This window comes from Sturnira hondurensis, unplaced genomic scaffold (assembly GCF_014824575.4).
Source record: "Sturnira hondurensis isolate 20B ecotype Veracruz unplaced genomic scaffold, ASM1482457v3 Scaffold0004322, whole genome shotgun sequence".
NCBI classification, from domain to species: domain Eukaryota; kingdom Metazoa; phylum Chordata; class Mammalia; order Chiroptera; family Phyllostomidae; genus Sturnira; species Sturnira hondurensis.
The window spans coordinates 2,917,453-2,937,389 of NW_028076953.1; the positions used below are offsets into that span (position 1 = coordinate 2,917,453).

A 19,937-nucleotide genomic window follows, 5' to 3' on the forward strand; every position below is an offset into this window, starting at 1 on the left:
CGTCTATGTTCATCAGCGATATTGGCCTGAAGTTTTCTTTCTTTGTTGTGTCTCTATCTGGTTTTGGAATTAGGATGATGCTGGCTTCATAAAAAGAGTTGGGGAGTTTTCCCTCCTTTTGGATTTTTTGGAATAGTCTGTGAAGAATCAGGGTTAGTTCTTCCTTAAAAGCTTTGTAGAATTCACCTGTGAAACCATCTGGTCCAGGGCTTTTGTGCGATGGGAGTTTTTTGATTACTTCTTCAATTTCATCTGCTGTTATTGGCCTGTTCAGGTTTTCTGCTTCTTTTTCATTGAGTTTTGGAAGATTATATTTTTCTAGAAATTTGTCCATTTCATCTAGGTTTTCAAATTTCTTGGCATACAGCTCTGCATAGTAATTCCTTACAATCCCTTCTATTTCTGTGGTATCAGTTGTAATCTCTCCTCTTTCATTTCTGATTGTGTTTATTTGGGTCCTCTCTCTTTTTTTCTTGATGAGCCTACTTAAAGGTTTATCTATTTTGTTTATCTTTTCAAAAAACCAACTCCTGGATTCATTGATCCTTAGAATTGTGCTTTTAGTGTCTATGTCGTTTAATTCTGCTCTGATCTTGGTTATTTCCTTCCTTCTACTTGCTCTGGGCTGTCTCTGTTGTTGTTCCTCGAGTTCTTGGAGGCATCGGGTTAGGTTGTTTGTTTGAAATGTTTCTATTTTCTTTCGGTAAGCCTGTATCGCTATGAACTTCCCTCTTAGGACTGCCTTCACTGTGTCCCATAAGTTTTGGGTTGTTGTGAGTTCGTTTTCATTTGTTTCCAGAAACTTTTTTATTTCTTCCCTGATTTCTGTCTTGACCCATTCATTGTTTAATAGCATTCCATTCAGTCTCCATGATTTTGGGTGTTTTTGGTTTTTTCCTGTGGAGTTAGTTTCCAATTTCAGTCCCTTGTGATCAGAGAAAATGCTTGGTATGATTTCTATTTTCCTAAATTTGTTGAGTCTCATTTTGTGTCCTATCATGTGATCTATCTTGGAAAATGTTCCATGTGCATTTGAAAAGAATGTGTATTTAGCTTTAGGATGAAGGGCTCTATGTCTATCAATTAGGTCCATTTCATCTAGAGTGTCATTTAATGCTGCAATATCTTTGTTGATATTTTGTTTGGAAGATCTGTCCATTTTTGACAGTGGGGTGTTAAAATCCCCTACTATAATTGTGTTGCTGTCAAAATCTTTTTTGCGGTCCTCCAGGATTTTCTTTATATATTTGGGTGCTCCTATGTTAGGTGCATATATATTTACGATGTTAATGTCTTCTTGGTGGATTCTTCCCTTGAGTATTATGAAGTGACCTTCTGGGTCTCTCTTTATGGCCCTGTTTTTGAAGTCTATTTTGTCTGATATGAGAATTGCTACCCCGGCTTTTGTTTCTTGTCCATTTGCTTGGAAAATTTGTTTCCATCCTTTCACTTTTAGTCTGTGGTGGTCTTTTGACCTGAGGTGGGTCTCTTGTAGGCAGCATATGTGTGGGCCATGGTTTCTTATCCATTCAGCTATTCAATGTCTTTTAGTTGGTGCATTTAATCCATTTACATTTAAGGTTATTATTGAAAGGTACTTATTCATTGCCGTTTGTGTACCTGTGTTCCTCTCCGTCTCTCTCTTTTCCTTCCTTTCTTAAAGCAGCCCTTTTAGTACTTCTTGTAGAGCTGGTTTGGTGGAAGTGTATTCTTTTAGACTTTTGTCTTGGTAGCTCTTTATTTGGCCTTCTATCTTGATTGAGAGCCTTGCTGGGTACAGTAGCCTTGGTTGTAGGCCTCTGTTTCTCATTACCTAGAATATTTCTTGCCATTCTCTTCTTGCTTGGAATGTTTCCATTGAGAAGTCAGTAGCCAACCTTATGGGGACCTCCTTGTATGTTACTTGTAATTCCTTTTTCTCCCTTGCTGCCTTTAGGATTTTCTCTTTGTCTTAGAGGTTTGCCATTTTAATGATGATGTGTCTTGCAGTAGGCCTCTTTGGGTTCCACCTGCTGGGGACTCTCTGCGATTCCTGGATCTGTGTGACTTTATCTCTCCTCAACTTAGGAAAATTTTCTATTATTACTCTTTCAAGTAGGTTTTCTATCCCTTGTTCCTCATCCTCTCCTTCTGGTATTCCTTTTATTACGCTTATTATTATTCCTTTTATTATTCCTTTTATTATCGCTTATTACGATATTATTACGCTTCATGTTGTCTTGCAATTCTCTTAAATTCTCCTCATTTTTTCTGATTCTCTTTTCCCTTACTTGGTCCGTCTGGGAGATTTTTTCTATCCTGTCTTCAATCTCACTTATGCGATCTTCCGCCATATCGATTCTATTCTTCATACCTTCTACTGTGTTCTTCAGTTCAGAAATTGTATTCTTCATTTCCTCTTGGCCTTTACTGATGGTTTCTATTTCCTTTTTCATGTTGGTATAGTTTGCAGAGAGTTCATTGTAGCTCCCCTGTAGTTACTGGTAGCTCGTTGTAAGCTCTTTGAATTTCCTGATAACCAGTGCTTTGAATTCCACATCTGATAGTTGACTTGCCTCTATTTCATCTAACATTCTTTCTGAGGCGTCCTCCTTTTCTTTCATTTGGGGATTGTTTCTTTGTCTTCCCATTGTTTGTGATACTCTTCTTGTTGTCCTCTGCTTCTTAAATTGATCTGTTCTGATTCCCTGGGTTTATGGTGTGAACTTCTGTGGTAGGATACCTGTGAAAGTCAGCAGTGCAGTCTCCTGCAGGTATCTTGGTGTTCCCCACTTCCACCTACTCCTTTCTTTATTGTGTGTGTGTGATCAGTTGAGGGGGAGGCAAAATGGTTTATGATAGCAGAAGATTATTTTATGTTATTTACAGACACAGTGGGCAGAGAAGAAGTAGACAATCTTTAGGCTATGCATAGAGTTAACCGTGCTCTTCGACTCAGCTTGCCACTTTTAGGAAAGGGTGGGCATAAGTTAAGTGTCTTGTTAAGAAGAGGGGGCTTGTGAGTTGTATCTAGAAAGCAGTGTGGTTTCGGGTGGTGAAATTTGAGGTAAGGTAACAGTACAGTTTAGTAACTGGGTGTAGTGCGTCAGTAAATAGAGTAATAGAATTCAGGCACCTGTAAGGTGGTCTAAGGTCCGAGAGATGTGTTATGAAGTATTGCTGTTGTACAGAACAGGTCTTATTTACAATAATATTAGTGCAACACTCACGTGATATATTCTATGTGATCTGTCTAAATGGGGGTTATAGAGCTTGGGTAGTATAGCAAAGGAAAACACGTGAAGTATAGAAAATCAGCAAAACACTGTGGAGGAAAGAGCAGTGGGAACCTGTCAGATAGTACAGTATACCCAGCCAGGGCTAAAAAACCTGTACAGAAAGAAGAGGGATACAAAGATATTCTTAAAATAAAAAAAGGAGTAAGAATAATGCAAAAAAATAATAATACACCTAAAAGAAAACTAAGCAACACACAAACCAGTCCAACACACACACATACACATACACACACACACACTCAAAAGTCAGGAGAAAAGGGGAATAAGCGGAAAATTTGGGAAGAACAGAAGAACTAAAACCAGAGAAAAAGGAAAAGAAATGAAGGACAGAGTATTGAAAGATAGAGCAACAATACAGTTTACAAGATATAAGATTAATTACAAAAGAAGTTGAGAGAGAGAAAGAAAAGGGGGAAGGGAAAACACACACACACACACACACACACACACACTAGAGAAGAAAAAAGAAAAAAGAAAAAGAAGAAGCACCCTTCCTTTGTTGGTTTCAAACTATCCAAACCGGTTTTTCTGGTTGCGGCCTCTCTGAGGGCAGGTATGCAGGCTCGCGCAAGCAGGCTGCCAATTGGTCTGTGGTCGCGCACACCCCTGGGAGGCTGCCTGTGTCCCAGGTATCTGGCACCGTCCTCCTCAGTCCCATGGCGGGACCCAAGCGTTCCCACCCCTCCCCTGAATGGCTGCTGGGTGATTGGAGGCAAGCTTCGGTCTTAGAGCCCCTCAGTTCACTTTCCAATAGAGACTTCTCCACAAAGCCTGCCTCTCAGCCCAGCCCAATCCCAAAAGACCATTAACGACAGTGTCCTTCTTAAATCCCTCAGGCTGGCGGGCTGGCAGGCAGGCTGGTGACCCCAGAGTCCACAGTTGCCACCCTTTACGTTAACTTAAGCCCACAGGTCTCTGCCCGGTATTAACCTGCCTGCCTAGACAGGGAGGGGGGGAGTCAGTTCTCTCCCATGGAGCCTGTTGCTGGCCCACCGGGTGCCGGGCCTCCAGTGTTCACTCTGTCACAGGCGCCCTGGCCCTGGATTCAGACAGGGCTTCTGTTTCCCACTGATGGTGCAGGCCGCCATTGTGCGCCAATTCTCGTGGGTACTCATGCTCCGCCGGAGGTCCTGCGCCCAGGCACAGTCCGAAGCCTAGGAAGCCGTGGGTGCGCAGCCACTTTTGTCCTCACTTGCCTTCTGGAGTCCTCACGGACCTGCAGCTGTCTGGTTCCTCTGTCACACTCTTTGGTCTCCTATTTTCATAAATGTTGGGGAACTGTTGGTTGATTATGCTGTTCTTCAGGAGATCCGCCCGGATTTTCCACCAGATGCACGGGAGCTGGGTTCCCTCAGTGCTACTCTGTCGCCATCTTAACCTAGATCCCATTCTTTATTAGTTTTTTCAAGGACCATTTTTTAAAAATCTAGGCTGATAATCTTTATCCTTTATGTGGAGGAGTTAGTCCATTTACATTTAATGTTGTAACTGATGTAACTGGGTTTAAATTTACTGTCTCGCTCGTTGGTTGTTGCTTTCTGCATTCTACCTGTTCTGTGTTCCCCTTTCTTTCCTTTTTTGCTTTCTTTGTATTAATACAATTATTTCATTTTTTTACCCTCTATTAGCTTCTTACACATTTTTTTGCTAATTGTCAAGTGGTTACCCTAAAGATTAAAACATGAATCTTCGTCTTATTAATGTTTACTGTAACTTAATAGTTTTATTGCTTCCTGGATAATTAGAACTTTAGAACTTTACCTTTATTTACCCTCTCTTTACTTATGTGCTCTTGTGTGTGCTTTTGTTCTCTCTACGTTTTAAATCCTACAAGATTATTTATAGTCAATATTCAGTTGGATTTGTCCAGTTAATTACTCTCATTGTTTTTCATTTCTTACATCCGATTTTTCCATGTGGGATCCTTCAGACCTTGGGCCTAAAGAATAGCCTTTGTCTCTGGACATGGACAAAGCCAAAGTGGGGATGGGATCGAGGGTGGGAGGTGAGGGTGGTTGGGGTTGGGGGACAATGGAGACAACTGAACTTGAACAACAATAAAAAAGAGAAAAAAAGAGTATCCTTTGTTTCTGTTAATGCCAGTTCACTAGTGGTAAATTTTCTCAGCCTTTTTTTTTCTTAAGATTTTATTTATTTTTAGAGAGGGGAAAGAGGGAGAAAGAGAGGGAGAGAAACATCAAAGTGTGGTTGCCTCTCACATGTCCCCAGCCGGGGACCTGGCATGAAACCCAGGCATGTGCCCTGACCAGGAAATGAACTGGCGACCCCTTGGTTCACAGGCTGGCATTCATTCCACTGACCCTTACCAGTCAGGGCTTAGTTTTTATCTGTAGCAAAAAAATTTTATTTTACTTTTACTTTTGAAAGATATTTTCCTGGATATTGAATTCTAGATTAGCAGTTATTTTCTCACAGCCCATTGAAAATATTTCCTTGTCTTTGGCTCTGTTTATCATTCTTATTGCTGCTTTTTTTTTAAACAAATACTGTGTTTTCTTCCTTTAGGTACTTCTAAGACTTTTTTTTCTTTAGTTACCCTCAGTTTTAAAATGCTTTGCGTAGTGATTATATTTTTTCTTTTGACTGTAGTAATACTTGAATCTGTGACTTAATGGAATATTCTCAAATGTTATCAGGTACTCCAGTTACAGATATGTTAGACTTTTTCACTGTCATCGTCTTTGTCTCATATTTTCTGTGCTTAGCGTTATGTGGAGGGGGAAAGGGGGTGATGGGTTGGCTGGCCGTCATTCTGGATATTTTCCACGTCAGTATTCTCTCTTCAGTTAAATCTGTCCATCTAGTTGTTTTAAATACTGTATTTTTCAGTTTTAGGATTTTCGTTGGTTCTCTTACATAGTTTTGAATTCTCTGCTGAAATTTTCTTGTCATTCTTTTAAAATATATTTAACGCAGTTATTTTAAAGAAGCTGATAACTTCATTATCTGGATTTCCTGAGGGTTGATTTCTATGGGCTAATGTTTCAGATTTTTATTATATTGTCTTATTTTTTTATTATGTGGCAAACATTGTATGTTAAACATTCCTGAGATGACTTGAGACCCAGGCTGATGTTGTCATTTTCTAGGATGGATTTATGTTTCCTTCTGGCACGTAATTTGTGGCAGTCCCAAATCACCTTAATCCAGTCAAGAATTAAGATGATTTGAAGCTGGGCTTCAGTCTGTATAAGATCCAGTCTGTTCCCTATTCATTCTTACTCCAAGAGTGTGATCCTTCTAAGTTCTGGTCCCAAACATGGGGAGGGTTGCTGTTGCCTCTTCCTTCTTGGCATGCCCCAGACTCTGGTATTTATTGAAAGAGCAGTGCTTGGGTTCTCAGTATCTACTTTGCCTCTTCTGAAATTAGTCAGTGGCCTCTCTGGAGTTACCTTCTCCCGAATCTCAGGCCATAATTCTGTACTGCCTTGTTAGCAATCTGATTCTTTCAAACAAATGTGGGGCATTTTTTTTTCCCAGCTTTTTCAGTTCTCAGCAGGAGGGGTGGTTTGAATTATCTTGTCTGCCATTTCTAGAAGTGGAATTCCCCACAATATATTTATAGCATTTGCTAATTTCAGTCTTTTATTTTCCTACATTTATGTAGCATTTAGCAGTTTATAAAGTCTTTTTGTATACACTTAATATTCGTTTTATACAGATGTAGAAACAGTCTTAAAGGAGGGCAAATGACTCGAGCAAGTTCACATCAGCCTAATGAGTGAACTGATACTTAAATTTAAATCTTGTAATTTTCAAGTTTTTATTCCACCATACCACAAGTGTTAGTTTATGTGTTTAAATGTTAATTGTTCTCATCAAATAAAGAATGTAAACTCATGATTTTGTTTTTTGTGTTTTTTTTGGTTTTTGTTTAAAAATGTGATTCAGCATGATCCCACCTTTCCACTGATAGATTCAAGTTCTCAGAACCAGATTAGAAGACGCATCGTACTTGAAAAATTGAGTAAAGTGTAAGTATGTAATTGTCATTCCACTTTTACAATGTTTTTAAATTAACTTTGTTATTGTGGGTTTATAATTTATAGCTGTTGTCATTGAGTTTTGAACAGTGAAGTATAATGTGAAAAGTTTACGTGGATTTCTTCCCCTGAGGAATTTAGATTTTTAAGATATCCTGCCCAGGAAATACTGAATTTAAGTTTTGTGTATAGGAGGCACATAGTAAAGAGGAAGTTTGAGATTATGGGAGTGGAAAACTGGACGGCCTCACTTCGATTGAATTATCCAGTGAAGTCAGGGAAAAAATACCAAAGCCGGACCCATTTAAATACTAATTTGTGGTAAATGTGTCACCTCAGTTTCACATGTGAATAAAGACATAAGAGTTTTAACGGTCTATTAACTCACTCTGCATATGTATTCATAAAATAATTTCACACTCAGCAACTTGAGTTTTTGTTCAACTCAACTTTGCACTTTAGGTTTAAGCTTCCCGTGGTGGAAATTACTGTTCTTGTAATTAACCCAGTTATAAGTGACATTTAAAAATTACAGTCTTGGTTTCTCTTTTAAAAGAAGCTTAAAAATCTTTTTTCCAGAGGTGTGGGAGCTGTTTTGAACTTTCCAACCTGCATTTTCTTCCAGACATTGCTTAAGGCACTGTGCATGTGAAGAAGTCTTAATTTTGTAGTTGTTCAAAAATAACAAAAACCCATTTTTTGGAAGTCATAATATTTTGAGCAGCTTATTCCTCTAAGATTTACATTTTAAATAAATCTCTAAAGAAATATTGAGTGTCTTTTATATGTTAGGTTCTTCATACATGATAAATCTGTTATTTTGCCTTTTATGTATTCCTAATATTTATACATTTGTTTCTGTTAAATGTTAGGTTAGAAAACAGTGTCAGTCATCATCTCTCTGATTCCTAGAAAAAGACTTGACTTTAGTTACATCACTTTTGAAAGTTGGGATGGATTATCCATACCAGTGTATAATGACTAGATAGAGATTTATTTGAAAATAGTTTTCTAGAATTTTTAGCTAATGGAAGTACACAAATTTAAATTTAAGACCACACAGGCATGTTATTGAAGGAGTTTTGTTCATTCTGAATTTTGGCTACAACAGAAGATGTCAAAAGGGACCCTGCTAGAAGACCAAGTCATTAATATTAACACAAGAACTAAGTTTGAGAAGTTGGGGAATGACTTAAAAGCAAAAGAACACTGAAAGCAAAGTGATTATGATGACATAGGGGTTTTTGGTTAGTTGGTTGGTTGGTTATAAAAGCACTTGACATGGACAATAACTAAGGTGGGGGGCACTGGCGGGGGTACAAGACAGAAAACTGTACTTGAACAAGAATTAAACAAAAATTTTTTTAAAAGCAGTTGAGTTTTTCTCATAAAATTAAGACTTTTGGTTTCTGGTTGGAACACAGTGGCAAAAGGGCATTTTTAAATTTTATTTCATTTTTTTAATAAAGATTTTATTTATTTATTTTTAGAGAGAGGGGAAGGGAAGCAGAAAGAGAGGTAGAGAAATATCAATGTGTGGTTGCTCTCACATGCCCCCAACTGGGGACCAGGCCCGAAACCTAGGCATGTGCCCTGACTGGGAATCGAACCAGCAACCCTTTGGTTTGCAAGCCCTCACTCAGTCCACTGAGCTACACCAGCCAGGGCAAAGGGGCATTTTTTTTGATAATCAAAAAAAATGAAATAAGTACTGGGTATTAGATGATATTAAGGAATTACTAATTTGGAATAAAGAATTATTGATTACGATGATGATAAATTTTATTGTGGTTGTATAAGATACCTAAGGAAATACTTAGGGGTCTAGTGAGATGAGGTCAGGAATTCACTTGAAAATATTACAGCAAAAACAAGGAAGGAAGACAAAATGAAGTATATGTAACAAAATACTGGGAAGTTGAATCTGAGAACAGATATATGGGGTTATTATTGCTATTCTCTGTATATTGGAACGTGTTTAAAACTTTCATAATAAGTTTTAAAAAGAAAAGCAATACATATTGCAGAAGATTTAAGCGTTTCAAAATGATGTAAAGAAGGAACTTATAATCGCATGTTATCCCACAACTCAATAATAACCACAGTTAATATTTTGATTTTATACTTGACATACATGTGATTTATGTGAATATATGTATATCCATTTCTTTTGGTTTCTTCTATTATAGTATAAACCTGGAAGAAATGAAATATTTGACGTATACTATGTATTATTTACAACAGCATTGTATAATATTTATGTTTTTATAAAAATGGGACAGTACTCTCTGCATTTTTCACTTAACATTTACCATGAGTATCTTTCCACATTAAAAAATAGATTCACATTATTATTTTAAAGGTTTTATTATATTCCATTACATGAGTATCATAATTTATTTGACCAGTCACATAATGGTGAATACTTGTTTCAGTTTTTTCAGTACTAAAAATATTTCTGCAACAAGCATCTTTTTAATATTTATGTGATGACTTCTGTAGGATAATTTTTTTAAAGAGTTCGTGGGTCAAAGGATATACACATTTAAAATGTTACTGTATGTTGTCAGCTTGCTCTCCAGAAATGCACCTATTTTTACTCCCACTATATGGATTTAATAATGAGAAATACACCACACTCCCAGATTTGACCATTTGGAGGGCAGTTCTTCTGGCCTTATATGCTTTCTATTTGGTCTAATGTTTGAAAGTAAACCCATAAGAAAACTATAGACAATATAGATAGCAACCAAAATAATATTTTTAAATTTCAGTGCCTCACACTGTAGCAGAGACCACAAAGTGGAGTGTGGGGTTATTGTGAACTATTCTCATGTCTTTTCACTGGTAATAACCTCGCTTCAGTGCCTCCACTGAAGTGCCATTATTACCTGTGGAAAATCCAGTCTTAGGCAAGACCCTGTCCCCCCAGAAAATAGTCTATGTAATTAAAGTAAAGGTGTGTGTGTGTATATATATACATATTTAATGTAATTTTTTATTTTTAGGTTGCCTGGACTTTTGGGGCCTCTTCAGATTACATTAGGAGATATTTACACACAACTTAAAAATCTTGTCCGAACTTTCAGGTTGGTGTTAATATTACTATTTTTCTTCTCGATAATTTTAACTTTAGTGCAGTTGCCTTGCAGAATCAATAGGGAGACTAAGGCATGAAGAAAGTGACTTAGCTGCAGTACCTGAGATCTAAATACATGTCTGTTTTTTCCACCACTAAACAATATTACTTGACTTTTATTAAATGTAATTCCTTATTTCTTCAAACCTAGATATATTTAGCTTAGGGCAGTTTATTTATAGAATAACCTAAAACTATGAAGGAAAATGATATTAAATACAAAGATGGTTAGCCAGCAACATCTTGGATCTTAGTGAACTAGTAAATACATATCAAATGACCAGCACTGTGCTAGGCACAATGCAAAAGAAACATTGTGCAATATTAAATTATGTACCCTCAAGGAAGAACTTTCCTGTGAGAAGGTAAAGTAAGAACAGTGAACAGTACAAAACAGTGGATAATTTAATATTGAATTGTGTGGAACAGATTTGAAGTGATAAGTAAAAAGAAAGAAAGACTAGAGCATATTAATTTTTGAATGAAGGAAAAAAGAATATTATGAAGTAGAGCAGTCAGGAATATTCTGAAACTATCAAGGTAAAAGTATTCAACTAGGCTAAGACTAGATTCTCTACCAAGAAACATAGGCTTCTAAATCTCTATTAGTAGAGGTGTACCCAGTATACATTTTGGCCAAATGCCAATGACCAAATATTAAAATCAATATTTGCCTATGGCTAAAGCAAGATAGCACTAACATAGAATGAACTTCTAGGGTAGATGAATCATTTCACCCCCAAAATCATTATTACAGTTTATTGTTATCAACAGTGGTAGAAAGATTTTAAAAGTTTAAGAGTATAGTACATGAACAATTTCTTCACACTTGAGTTGTTAGATTTCTCTTGCTGTTACCAAGAATACCAAATATACATTAACTTTCAGCTAGCACACTTAAAAATATCAGTAAGGTGTTTTTCTATAAGGTATTTACTAGAAGGAACTAGGATTCATAATTTAGGCAAATCTTGAACTATTTTCTATGAGGTACAGAAAAGGATCATGTATAACATTTTACATTTTAAATGTTAAGCCATCATAGACTCAAGACTGTAGGAGTTGTCTTAACAGGTTCTTTTTTTAAAAAAATATATTTTATTGATTATACCATTACAGTTGTTCTATTCCCCCCCTTCATTCCCCTCCACCCGCACACTCCCTCCCCCACTATTCTCCCCCCCCCTTAGTTTATAACCACGTGTCTCAATTTCTTTAGATTCTGTATTTCCCCCACTATTCTCGCCCTCCCCCCTATCTATTTTATACCTACTGTCTATGCTATTTTCTGTGCCTTCTCCCCCCTTCTCCTCCTCCCACCCCCCTGTTGCTAACCCTCCATGTGTTCTTCATTTCTATGGTTCCACTCCTGATCTAGCTGTCCTCTTGGTTTGCTTTGGTTTTAGGTGTGGTTGTTAATAACTGTGTGTTTGCTGTCCTTTCACTGTTCATATTTTTCATCTTCTTTTTCTTATATAAGTCCCTTTAGCATTTCATATAATAAGGGCTTGGTGATGATGAACTTCTTGAACTTGACCTTATCTGAGAAGCACTTTATCTGTCCTTCCATTCTAAATGAAAGTTTTGCTGGATAAAGCAATCTTGGCTGTAGGTCTTTGGATTTCATGACTTGGAATACTTCTTTCCAGCCCCTTCTTGCCTGTAAGGTCTCTTTTGAGAAATCCGCTGACAGTCTGATGGGTACTCCTTTGTAGGTGACTGTCCCCTTATCCCTTGCTGCTTCTAGGATTCTCTCCTTCATTTTAGTCTTGGCTAATGTAATTATGATGTGCCTTGGTGTGTTCCTTCTTGGGTCCAACTTCTTTGGGACTCTCTGAGCTTCCTGGATTTCCTGGAAGTCTATTTCCTTTGCCAGACTGGGGAAGTTCTCCTTTATTATTTGTTCAAATAAGTTTTCCACTCGTGGCTGTTTCTTTCCCCCTTCTGGTACCCCTATAATCCGGATGTTGGAACGTTTAAAGATGTCCTGGAGGTTCCTAAGCCTCTCCTCATTGTTTTGAATTCTCATTTCTTCATTCCTTTCTGGTGGGATGTTTTGTTCTTCCTTCTGGTCCATTCCATTGATTTGAGTCCCAGTTTCCTTTCCATTGCTGTTGGTTTCCTGGACATCTCCCTTCATTTCAATTAGTTTAGCCTTTATATGTTCCTCTAATTTGTGACTGTAGTCTACCAATTCTGTGAGCATCCTGATAAATAGTGTCTTTAATTGTGCTTCTGAGAGGCTGGCAATTTCCCGGTCGCTTAGGGTTATTGGCTGTGGGACTTTGAGTTCCTCTTGCGCCATCTTTTGGGCTGTTTGTGCCTGTTAAGTAGCAGGATCTGAGCCCTAGGTTTTCACCAGAGCAGGGCAACTCAGTCGCTGGGTTGTGACGTTGTATGTGGGGGCGGGGTCAAAGAGGGACAGTGGCTTCCCTCTGCTGCCTGCTGACCCCCACCAGCACCGCAGCCACCACTGTCACCGGGCCCACGCGTTTTGTTCCACTGCACTCGAGTGTGCCACCGCTGTCGGCCCTCCACCACTGGGTTTGTCCCCTGGGGCCTGTGTGGTCCGTCTCACTGTGCGCGAATGTGCGACCTTGGTCAGTCTGCCCCGCACCCTGACTGGCTTTGGGCTGCCCGGGCGCCTAGCGCCTAGGTCGGGGAATCTGTCCTGCCCGACCCAGCTCCGTTGCTGGTTCCGCCTCTCTTACCATCCCCGTTGAACGGTTCGTAGCTGTGGGACTTCCGTATAATTCCGTGTTCTGGTCTTTGGGTGTGTTCTAGTTCTCCAAAACTTTTGTTGTATCCAAACTTGGTTGTGGGAGAAGGCACAGTGGTTCCACCTATGCCTCCATCTTGGCGGAAGTCCATGTATTCTAACTCTTGATATTTTGAGGGGACTTGTTTTTAATTCATCATCACAAGATGTGAAGGATTCCCCAATAGGATTTTTTCTTGACAGATTTATGACTTAAAGGAAATAACTAATTAAAATTTAAATACAGCTCTTAAATGATGTTTTTTGTAATATAAATGCTAGTACATAATACAGTTTTGCAAAGATTGGATTATGATAAAATCTACTCATTATTTTCTCTTACATTATTTGAATTTTTACAAACACTTTTTTCTAAGATACAATGTTCTTGAGAAAGTAACTTATTAAATATATTAGTAGTATTCTCAATCTATTTTGCTAAATAACTATTTTTACTATTTTATACATAAAATTAACAATTTTCACAAACATTAATTACTGCAGCATTTTATTCTGCTATTGATTGATAAACACATAAGGATATTTTCACTTCACTTCAGATAATGTTTATATCTGAAAGTGAATGTTCAGTTCATAACAGTAAATCTCAATGACATGGTTGTTCTAATTACTGAGATTGTTACACTGGATATCATAAAGTTATGCAATCACAAGATCATTGATAGCATACAAGTTTAGAAGTGCCACAAGTGATGCTCAAGTTGATGTAGGTCTTTTGAAGACTTAATTAAAAGCTTTATCAAAAAGATTTGGGCCAAATACCAAGACCAAAGTAGAACAACTCTGTATCCATCTTAGTGATGAAGAGAGAGATGTCTATTTTTTAGATGCATTCTCATGCCTGTCACAAATCCATGCATCTAAAAGGGGGGAAAATAACTTTTTCAACTATCTACACTAATGATAAAGTTTGAATAGATATATACAATGTGGAGGCACTGAGGTTTAGGATTTGTTCAAGATTTTTTAGGAAGTGAGTATTATATTAACAGAAAGGTTATTGAGGGAAGATGAGGACTAGGTACCCTGTTTCATTGATTTTTAAAGGACCTCCCATACAGTTTCTCACAGACAATGTTTGTTTAATCATCATTCTAAGCAAATTGGTAAAGGCGTTGAAGATATCTCAGAAGAAATATTAAAATAGGACCTTTGATCTTGGACTGCAAATGCAAATTTTGTGTTTCATTTTTATTTCACCCACTTAGAATAGATTAACAAGCAATTTAATTTACTTTGACTATTTTCTAGATCTACCTTTATATAGATCTACTGGATAGCTGTTTTTTTCTTTAAAGATTTTATTTATTTATTTGTAGAGAGAGGAGAAGGGAGGGAGGAAGAAAGGGAGAGAAACATTAGTGTGTAATTGCCTCTCATGTGCCCCCTACTGGGGACCTGGCCCATAACCCAGGGAACTGGCTTCACTGTCCACTCAGTCCACTGAGCCACACCAGCCAGGGAAAGGCTAGCTTGTATTTTTAAAAATATTTATTTATTTATTTATTTTTAGAGAGAGGGGAAGGGAAGGAGAAAGAGTGGGAGAGAAACATCAATGTGTGGTTGCCTCTCGTGTGTCCCCTACTGGGGACCTGGCCTGCAACCTAGGCATGTGCCCTGACTGGGAATCAAACCGGCGACCCTTTGCTTCACAGGCCCGTGCTCAATCCACTGAGCTACACCATCCAGGGCTGTATTTTTAAACTATTTTGAAATTCTCAAAACTTAGTAGAAACCCATTAGAAAAACATGTTAGGCTACAACTGCAAAATTGCCCCGTTATTACTTTCATATGCTATAAGAATTTAGGTATTTCAGGTTAGAAACTACTGTCCAGGATGTTATTTTTTGTCTTTTGTTAATAATATTTGATCATGTCGTCCTGGCTGGTATGGCTCAGTGGATTGAGCACTGGCCTATGAACCAAAGGGTCACTGGTTCGATTCCCAGTCAGGGCACATGCCTGGGTTGTAGGCCAGGTCCCCAGTAGGGGGCATGTGAGAGGCAACCATACATTGATGTTTCTCTCCTTCTCTTTCTCCCTTCTGTCTCTCCCCTCTGTCTAAAAATAAATAAAATTCTTTTAAAAAAAAAATAATGTTTGATCATGTCAGTACATGTAGTCATTACCATACTTGGTGTGTGCCAGGTTATTCTTGGCACATTACATATCTTATCTCAATTAATATTAAAAAATAGCAATTTTATCCCATTTTACAGATGGATGAGAAATTTCAGGGATCTCTCTCAAGTCATACAAGTAGTAGTTGGGTTTAAACCCTAAGTCTAAGTCAAGAGGATAGATTTTGAGTATTCAGACCAAAAAAAAACTATGCGTGAGGTCATGAGGTGATAGACATATTAATTAGCTGAACTATAAAAATAATCTCACTATATATATGTGTGTGTGTATATATATATACACACACACACACACACACATATATAAACATCAACCTGTATACCTTAAATGTATATAATTACTATTCATCAATAATACCTCAGTGAAACTGGAAAAAAAATTTGAAAGGAATCTGCCATTTGTTGTCTCGGTATCCATTAGAATCAAAGATTTTTTTAAAGTGATTTAATTTATCACCCCTCTACACCCCTAATAAGACCTCTACTTAAGAAGGTTTTATTACCTATGAAGCTAAGCCTTCTGTGACACCTCAGCTAGTCCAAACCAGAGGCACGGTGTTTGTCAATCCTTAAGAGGTTTGCTAACAGGCTAGAGATATTAGGAGACTTTCAAATGTCATTTTCTTTTTATATTCATAAACTATTATTTTATCACTTTTCCTGTCATTTCTGTTGTATAAGTTCTTTTCAGTTACTTCCTGCATTATTTGCATTAAAATAAAGCCTTGCTGAAATGATATGATGTCTGAGACTTGCTTTAAAATTATCCAGATTAGGGGATGTTGAATATGGGGCTGTATAGATAAAACGTGATTGGCCTGCCCTGGCTTGGTTGCTTGGTTGGTTGGAGCATCGTCTGGTACACCAAAAGGTTGTGGGTTCAATTCCCTGTCAGGGCATGTACAGGAGGCTATTGATCAATGTTGTTCACAATGATGTTTCTCTGCCTCTCCGCCCCCCCATTCATTTCCCTCTAAAATCAATAAAACATGTCCTTGGGTGAAGATTTTTAAAAAAATGTGATTGGCCAGGAGTTAATAATTCTCAAAGTAGTGAAGTAGTGATGCATTTGTGCCAGTGTTGGGAACTGCCCTGCCTGGTTTCAGAAGCTGTAACCCCCCGACCCTTGGCTAAGGCTAAATGAGAGACCTGGGGACCATAAGCCACTGAGGAAACAAAGCTTATCTCCCTGGCAGGGGCACTGCCTCTGCCCCTTTCACTTCACCCTGCTTAGCCCCAGGCAGATCACTGGTTAGCCAATGATGGGTAAGATTCCTCAAGGGAAGGATGACCTAAGACAGGCACAGTCATAAAAGGGCCCTCAGGGAAGGACTTAGGGGGCTATATAAAAAGGGAGTGATGGACCCTTGCCCCTCAGTTTTGACATAGCTTGAGTCCTCATTCTGTCTTCAAGAAGTCTCCTAATCTCTTGACTGCCTTACTCCCCCTGCTGACTTAAGCCTGAAACAATGATAGAGGGTGGTGTGGCCCTGGGCAGGAACAGGTGTTTCCCAGGGAGATCAAGCCTAAAAAAGAATGCTTAAAATCCTATAAAACCTGCTTTGCTAAGAATGCCCTCAATTTTCTGATAAGGGTCCAAGCATGAAATGAGTTTGTTTCCCAAAGTTTTATAGACCTTTAGCTATCTGATCCTGACTTAGAGTAAGCCCTTTTAGTTCCTGTATGTTATCTATTGTTTTATCCTTACTGCCTGACATGATTGATGAGCTTTACCTGTACTCCTGTGCAAATTGAATCCAGTGAAAGCTCATTGAGGAACAGGTTCCTGGACCTTCTTTTTTGAGAGTTTGGCCACCTTTCCTCCCCAAGCAGATCATGTCTTGGATGAGACTTAATTCTCATCCACGGCAGATGGGGAGCTCTGCAGGCAAAGCTCCCACACATGGAAGTTTATTTTATATTCTTTCTACTTCTATTTATGTTTATATTTAATAAAAAGGTGGGGGAAAATAAGGCACCCAAGTATTATTTTGGTATAGGAGATGTTATAAAACCCTTGATGTTAACTTATTGTTCAAATCTTTACTTTTTAGTACCTGCAGGCCCAAATCTGTAGCTTTAATAAAAACTGCTTAAATTGACTTTTCTACTTTTTAGAAAAATGATGATTAGTTAAAAGTACAGAATGACCTTTGGTAAGACAACTCACTTGGGGTCTAAAGATACCTGGCAGGACACCTTCAGCCAGTATGTGACTGTTTGTCGGCTGGGGCTTACAAGTGAAATCTGAAAAAAGGCTGTATTGATTTCAGTGACTAGGGTGGAGGGATCTTTTCAGTCAATACGGGCAGTGGAAACGAGTTGACAAAAATAACTGTATCCTTCTCTTTGAAATGATAATCGATAATAAGGACTTGTAGGACAGTGATTCTCAAGCCAGTTGTGCATGACATTTACCCAGGGTACCTGGCTGCAACCCTGCAGATTGAGTTTCATTTGATTATGGCTGGGCTCAGACATTACTACTTTTTAACAGCCCCTCAAGGTGATTCTTATGTGCAGCCAAAATTGAAAGCCTGTGAGAACTTAAAACGTCAAGCAGCTTTTTCAGCTCTTTGAAGAATCTCCCCTGTGGGAAGCTGTCCTTCCCACTGAATTGTATCACAGTCATTTATCCGGAATGGTATATTGACTTAGCTGGCATAGTGGTTCCATCAGAAGTTTCTGGGTAATAATTCACTGCCCTCAGTGTTGAGACCCAACATACTTCTCTAAATCTGATTTGAATTGAAATTATGTTTTGACACAAAAGTTCTTCTTAAATTTCCTCAGTAATAAATAAAACTTTTTTCCTATATCTGTATTGAATTTCAAATTATATTTTGAAACTGTGCTTTTTAAATGCTTTCTATCAAATATTTCTATTTTCATTTATGTATTATCACTCAGACAATAGTAATTCATTTACCATCTATGCTTGAAATTATTTTAACTCAGCAGAAGAAAACTGTGAGAGTGAGTAAGATTTTGCAGGTCTGTCCCTGGAAGTACTTGAAGTGAAAACGAGGGCCCTGCCACGTTGTCCTCAGTGCCCGGAACAGTGGTGTAGATAGAGTAGTCACGCAGTGCATGTTTGCTAAATAGGAAATTAATTAAATCTTAAATTCGTCTTAACTTTGGAGGATTTGAATACAATAAAAAAGGAAATTTCTACTTAACTATTTTTGTCATTTTTCCTCTTACATGCTTACTCTGACTTTTTTTGGTTATGTGCTAGATTCTGTTTTGCTACAGACAGAGCAGTGAACAAAACACAAAAATTTCTTCTCTCATGGAACTAGTCTAATAAAACAATGCATGTATTATTATGCAGTGCTATGCCCTTTCCCAGTTCTTTCTTCTCATTTTTCTCCCCAGAAGCAGGGAAAGGGAATGGCACTGAGTAGGGAAGAAGCTGTCTTTTAAATAGGCTAGTCAGGGAATACCAGATTGAGAAGATGTCATTTGTATGAAAATTTAAAAGTTGGTGAGAGAGAAAGCCACGTTGTTATCTGTGAAAATGTATCAGACCAGAAACTGCAGGTGCAAAGGCTGTGGAGCAGGAGCAGGCCTGGTGTATTCACAGAACATTAAGGATGTTGGTGAGGATGGAAAAATGAGCAGAGATAAAGGTACAAAGAGATATGATCAGACAGGTACAGGGTAGGGAGTGAATGTGGTATAGACTATGTAGACCTTGTAGCCGTGGTCATTCTTTGACTTTTACTCTGAGATGGAGAGCAGTTGGTGGATTTTGAACAGAGGAATGACCGGACCTGACATATATTTTTAATAGCATCACTCTGGCTGGTGATGTGAGAATTATAATAGATGGGCAGAGGGAGGAAGACCTTTTAGGATGCTATTTTGGTAATCTAGGCAAGAAATGGTGTGGACCAAGGTAAAAGCAGTGGAGGTAATTAGTAATAGATTCTTTTTTGAAGAACCGTCAGGACTTGACTTGTTAGATATGGGACATGAAGAGAGCCATGTTAACCTCAGGACTTTCGGCTTGAGCAACTGGATTCTGGACAGATTAGGTAGCCATGTACTGAGGTGTAGCTGTCTGCAGGAGGACTGTTTTGTGGGGGAAAGATGAGGAGCTCAGCTTGTTGTACTATGTTTTGAGAAGCCTATTTTACATTCAAGTGGAAATGTCAAGTAGACCATTATAGAACTCTGCAATTCAAGGAAGAGGTCCAGGCTAGAGATAATAAATTTGAGAATTGTCAGCACATAGTATCTAATATTTAGAGCTGTGAGATTGGATGACATCATCAAAGCAGTGATCATATGTAGAGGAGATGAGAGACCCAAGGGCAAAGATCCTGGGACAATCCAAAATTTAAAAATCTGGGGAGGAACGCTGGTGAGAGGGAGTGAAATGAGGTAAGTAGAACCGAGGCGAAGGATGCGTTCCAAGGAAAAGGGAGTGATCAACTGTGTCAAATATTGCCGATAGGTTAATATGAGGACTGAGAGATGTAAATTGAATTGAGCAACATGGATGTCTTTATACATTTCATCCTCACAACAACCCTGTGAGTTAGGTAATACTATTGTTCCTGTTTTACTAAATTGAAACAAAGTTTTAT

At 38.2% G+C, this 19,937-nt stretch overlaps 1 protein-coding gene across 1 annotated transcript in view; it reads left to right on the top strand.

Annotated features, from left to right (window-relative positions):
• RPAP2 (RNA polymerase II associated protein 2) overlaps window positions 1–19,937 on the top strand; it is a 103,315-nt gene that overhangs the window by 41,126 nt on the left and 42,252 nt on the right. The window contains exons 9-10 of the mRNA XM_037045486.1: window positions 7,191–7,273; window positions 10,291–10,371. Coding sequence (XP_036901381.1) covers window positions 7,191–7,273; window positions 10,291–10,371 — 164 coding nt within the window. The remainder of the gene's footprint in view (window positions 1–7,190; window positions 7,274–10,290; window positions 10,372–19,937) is intronic.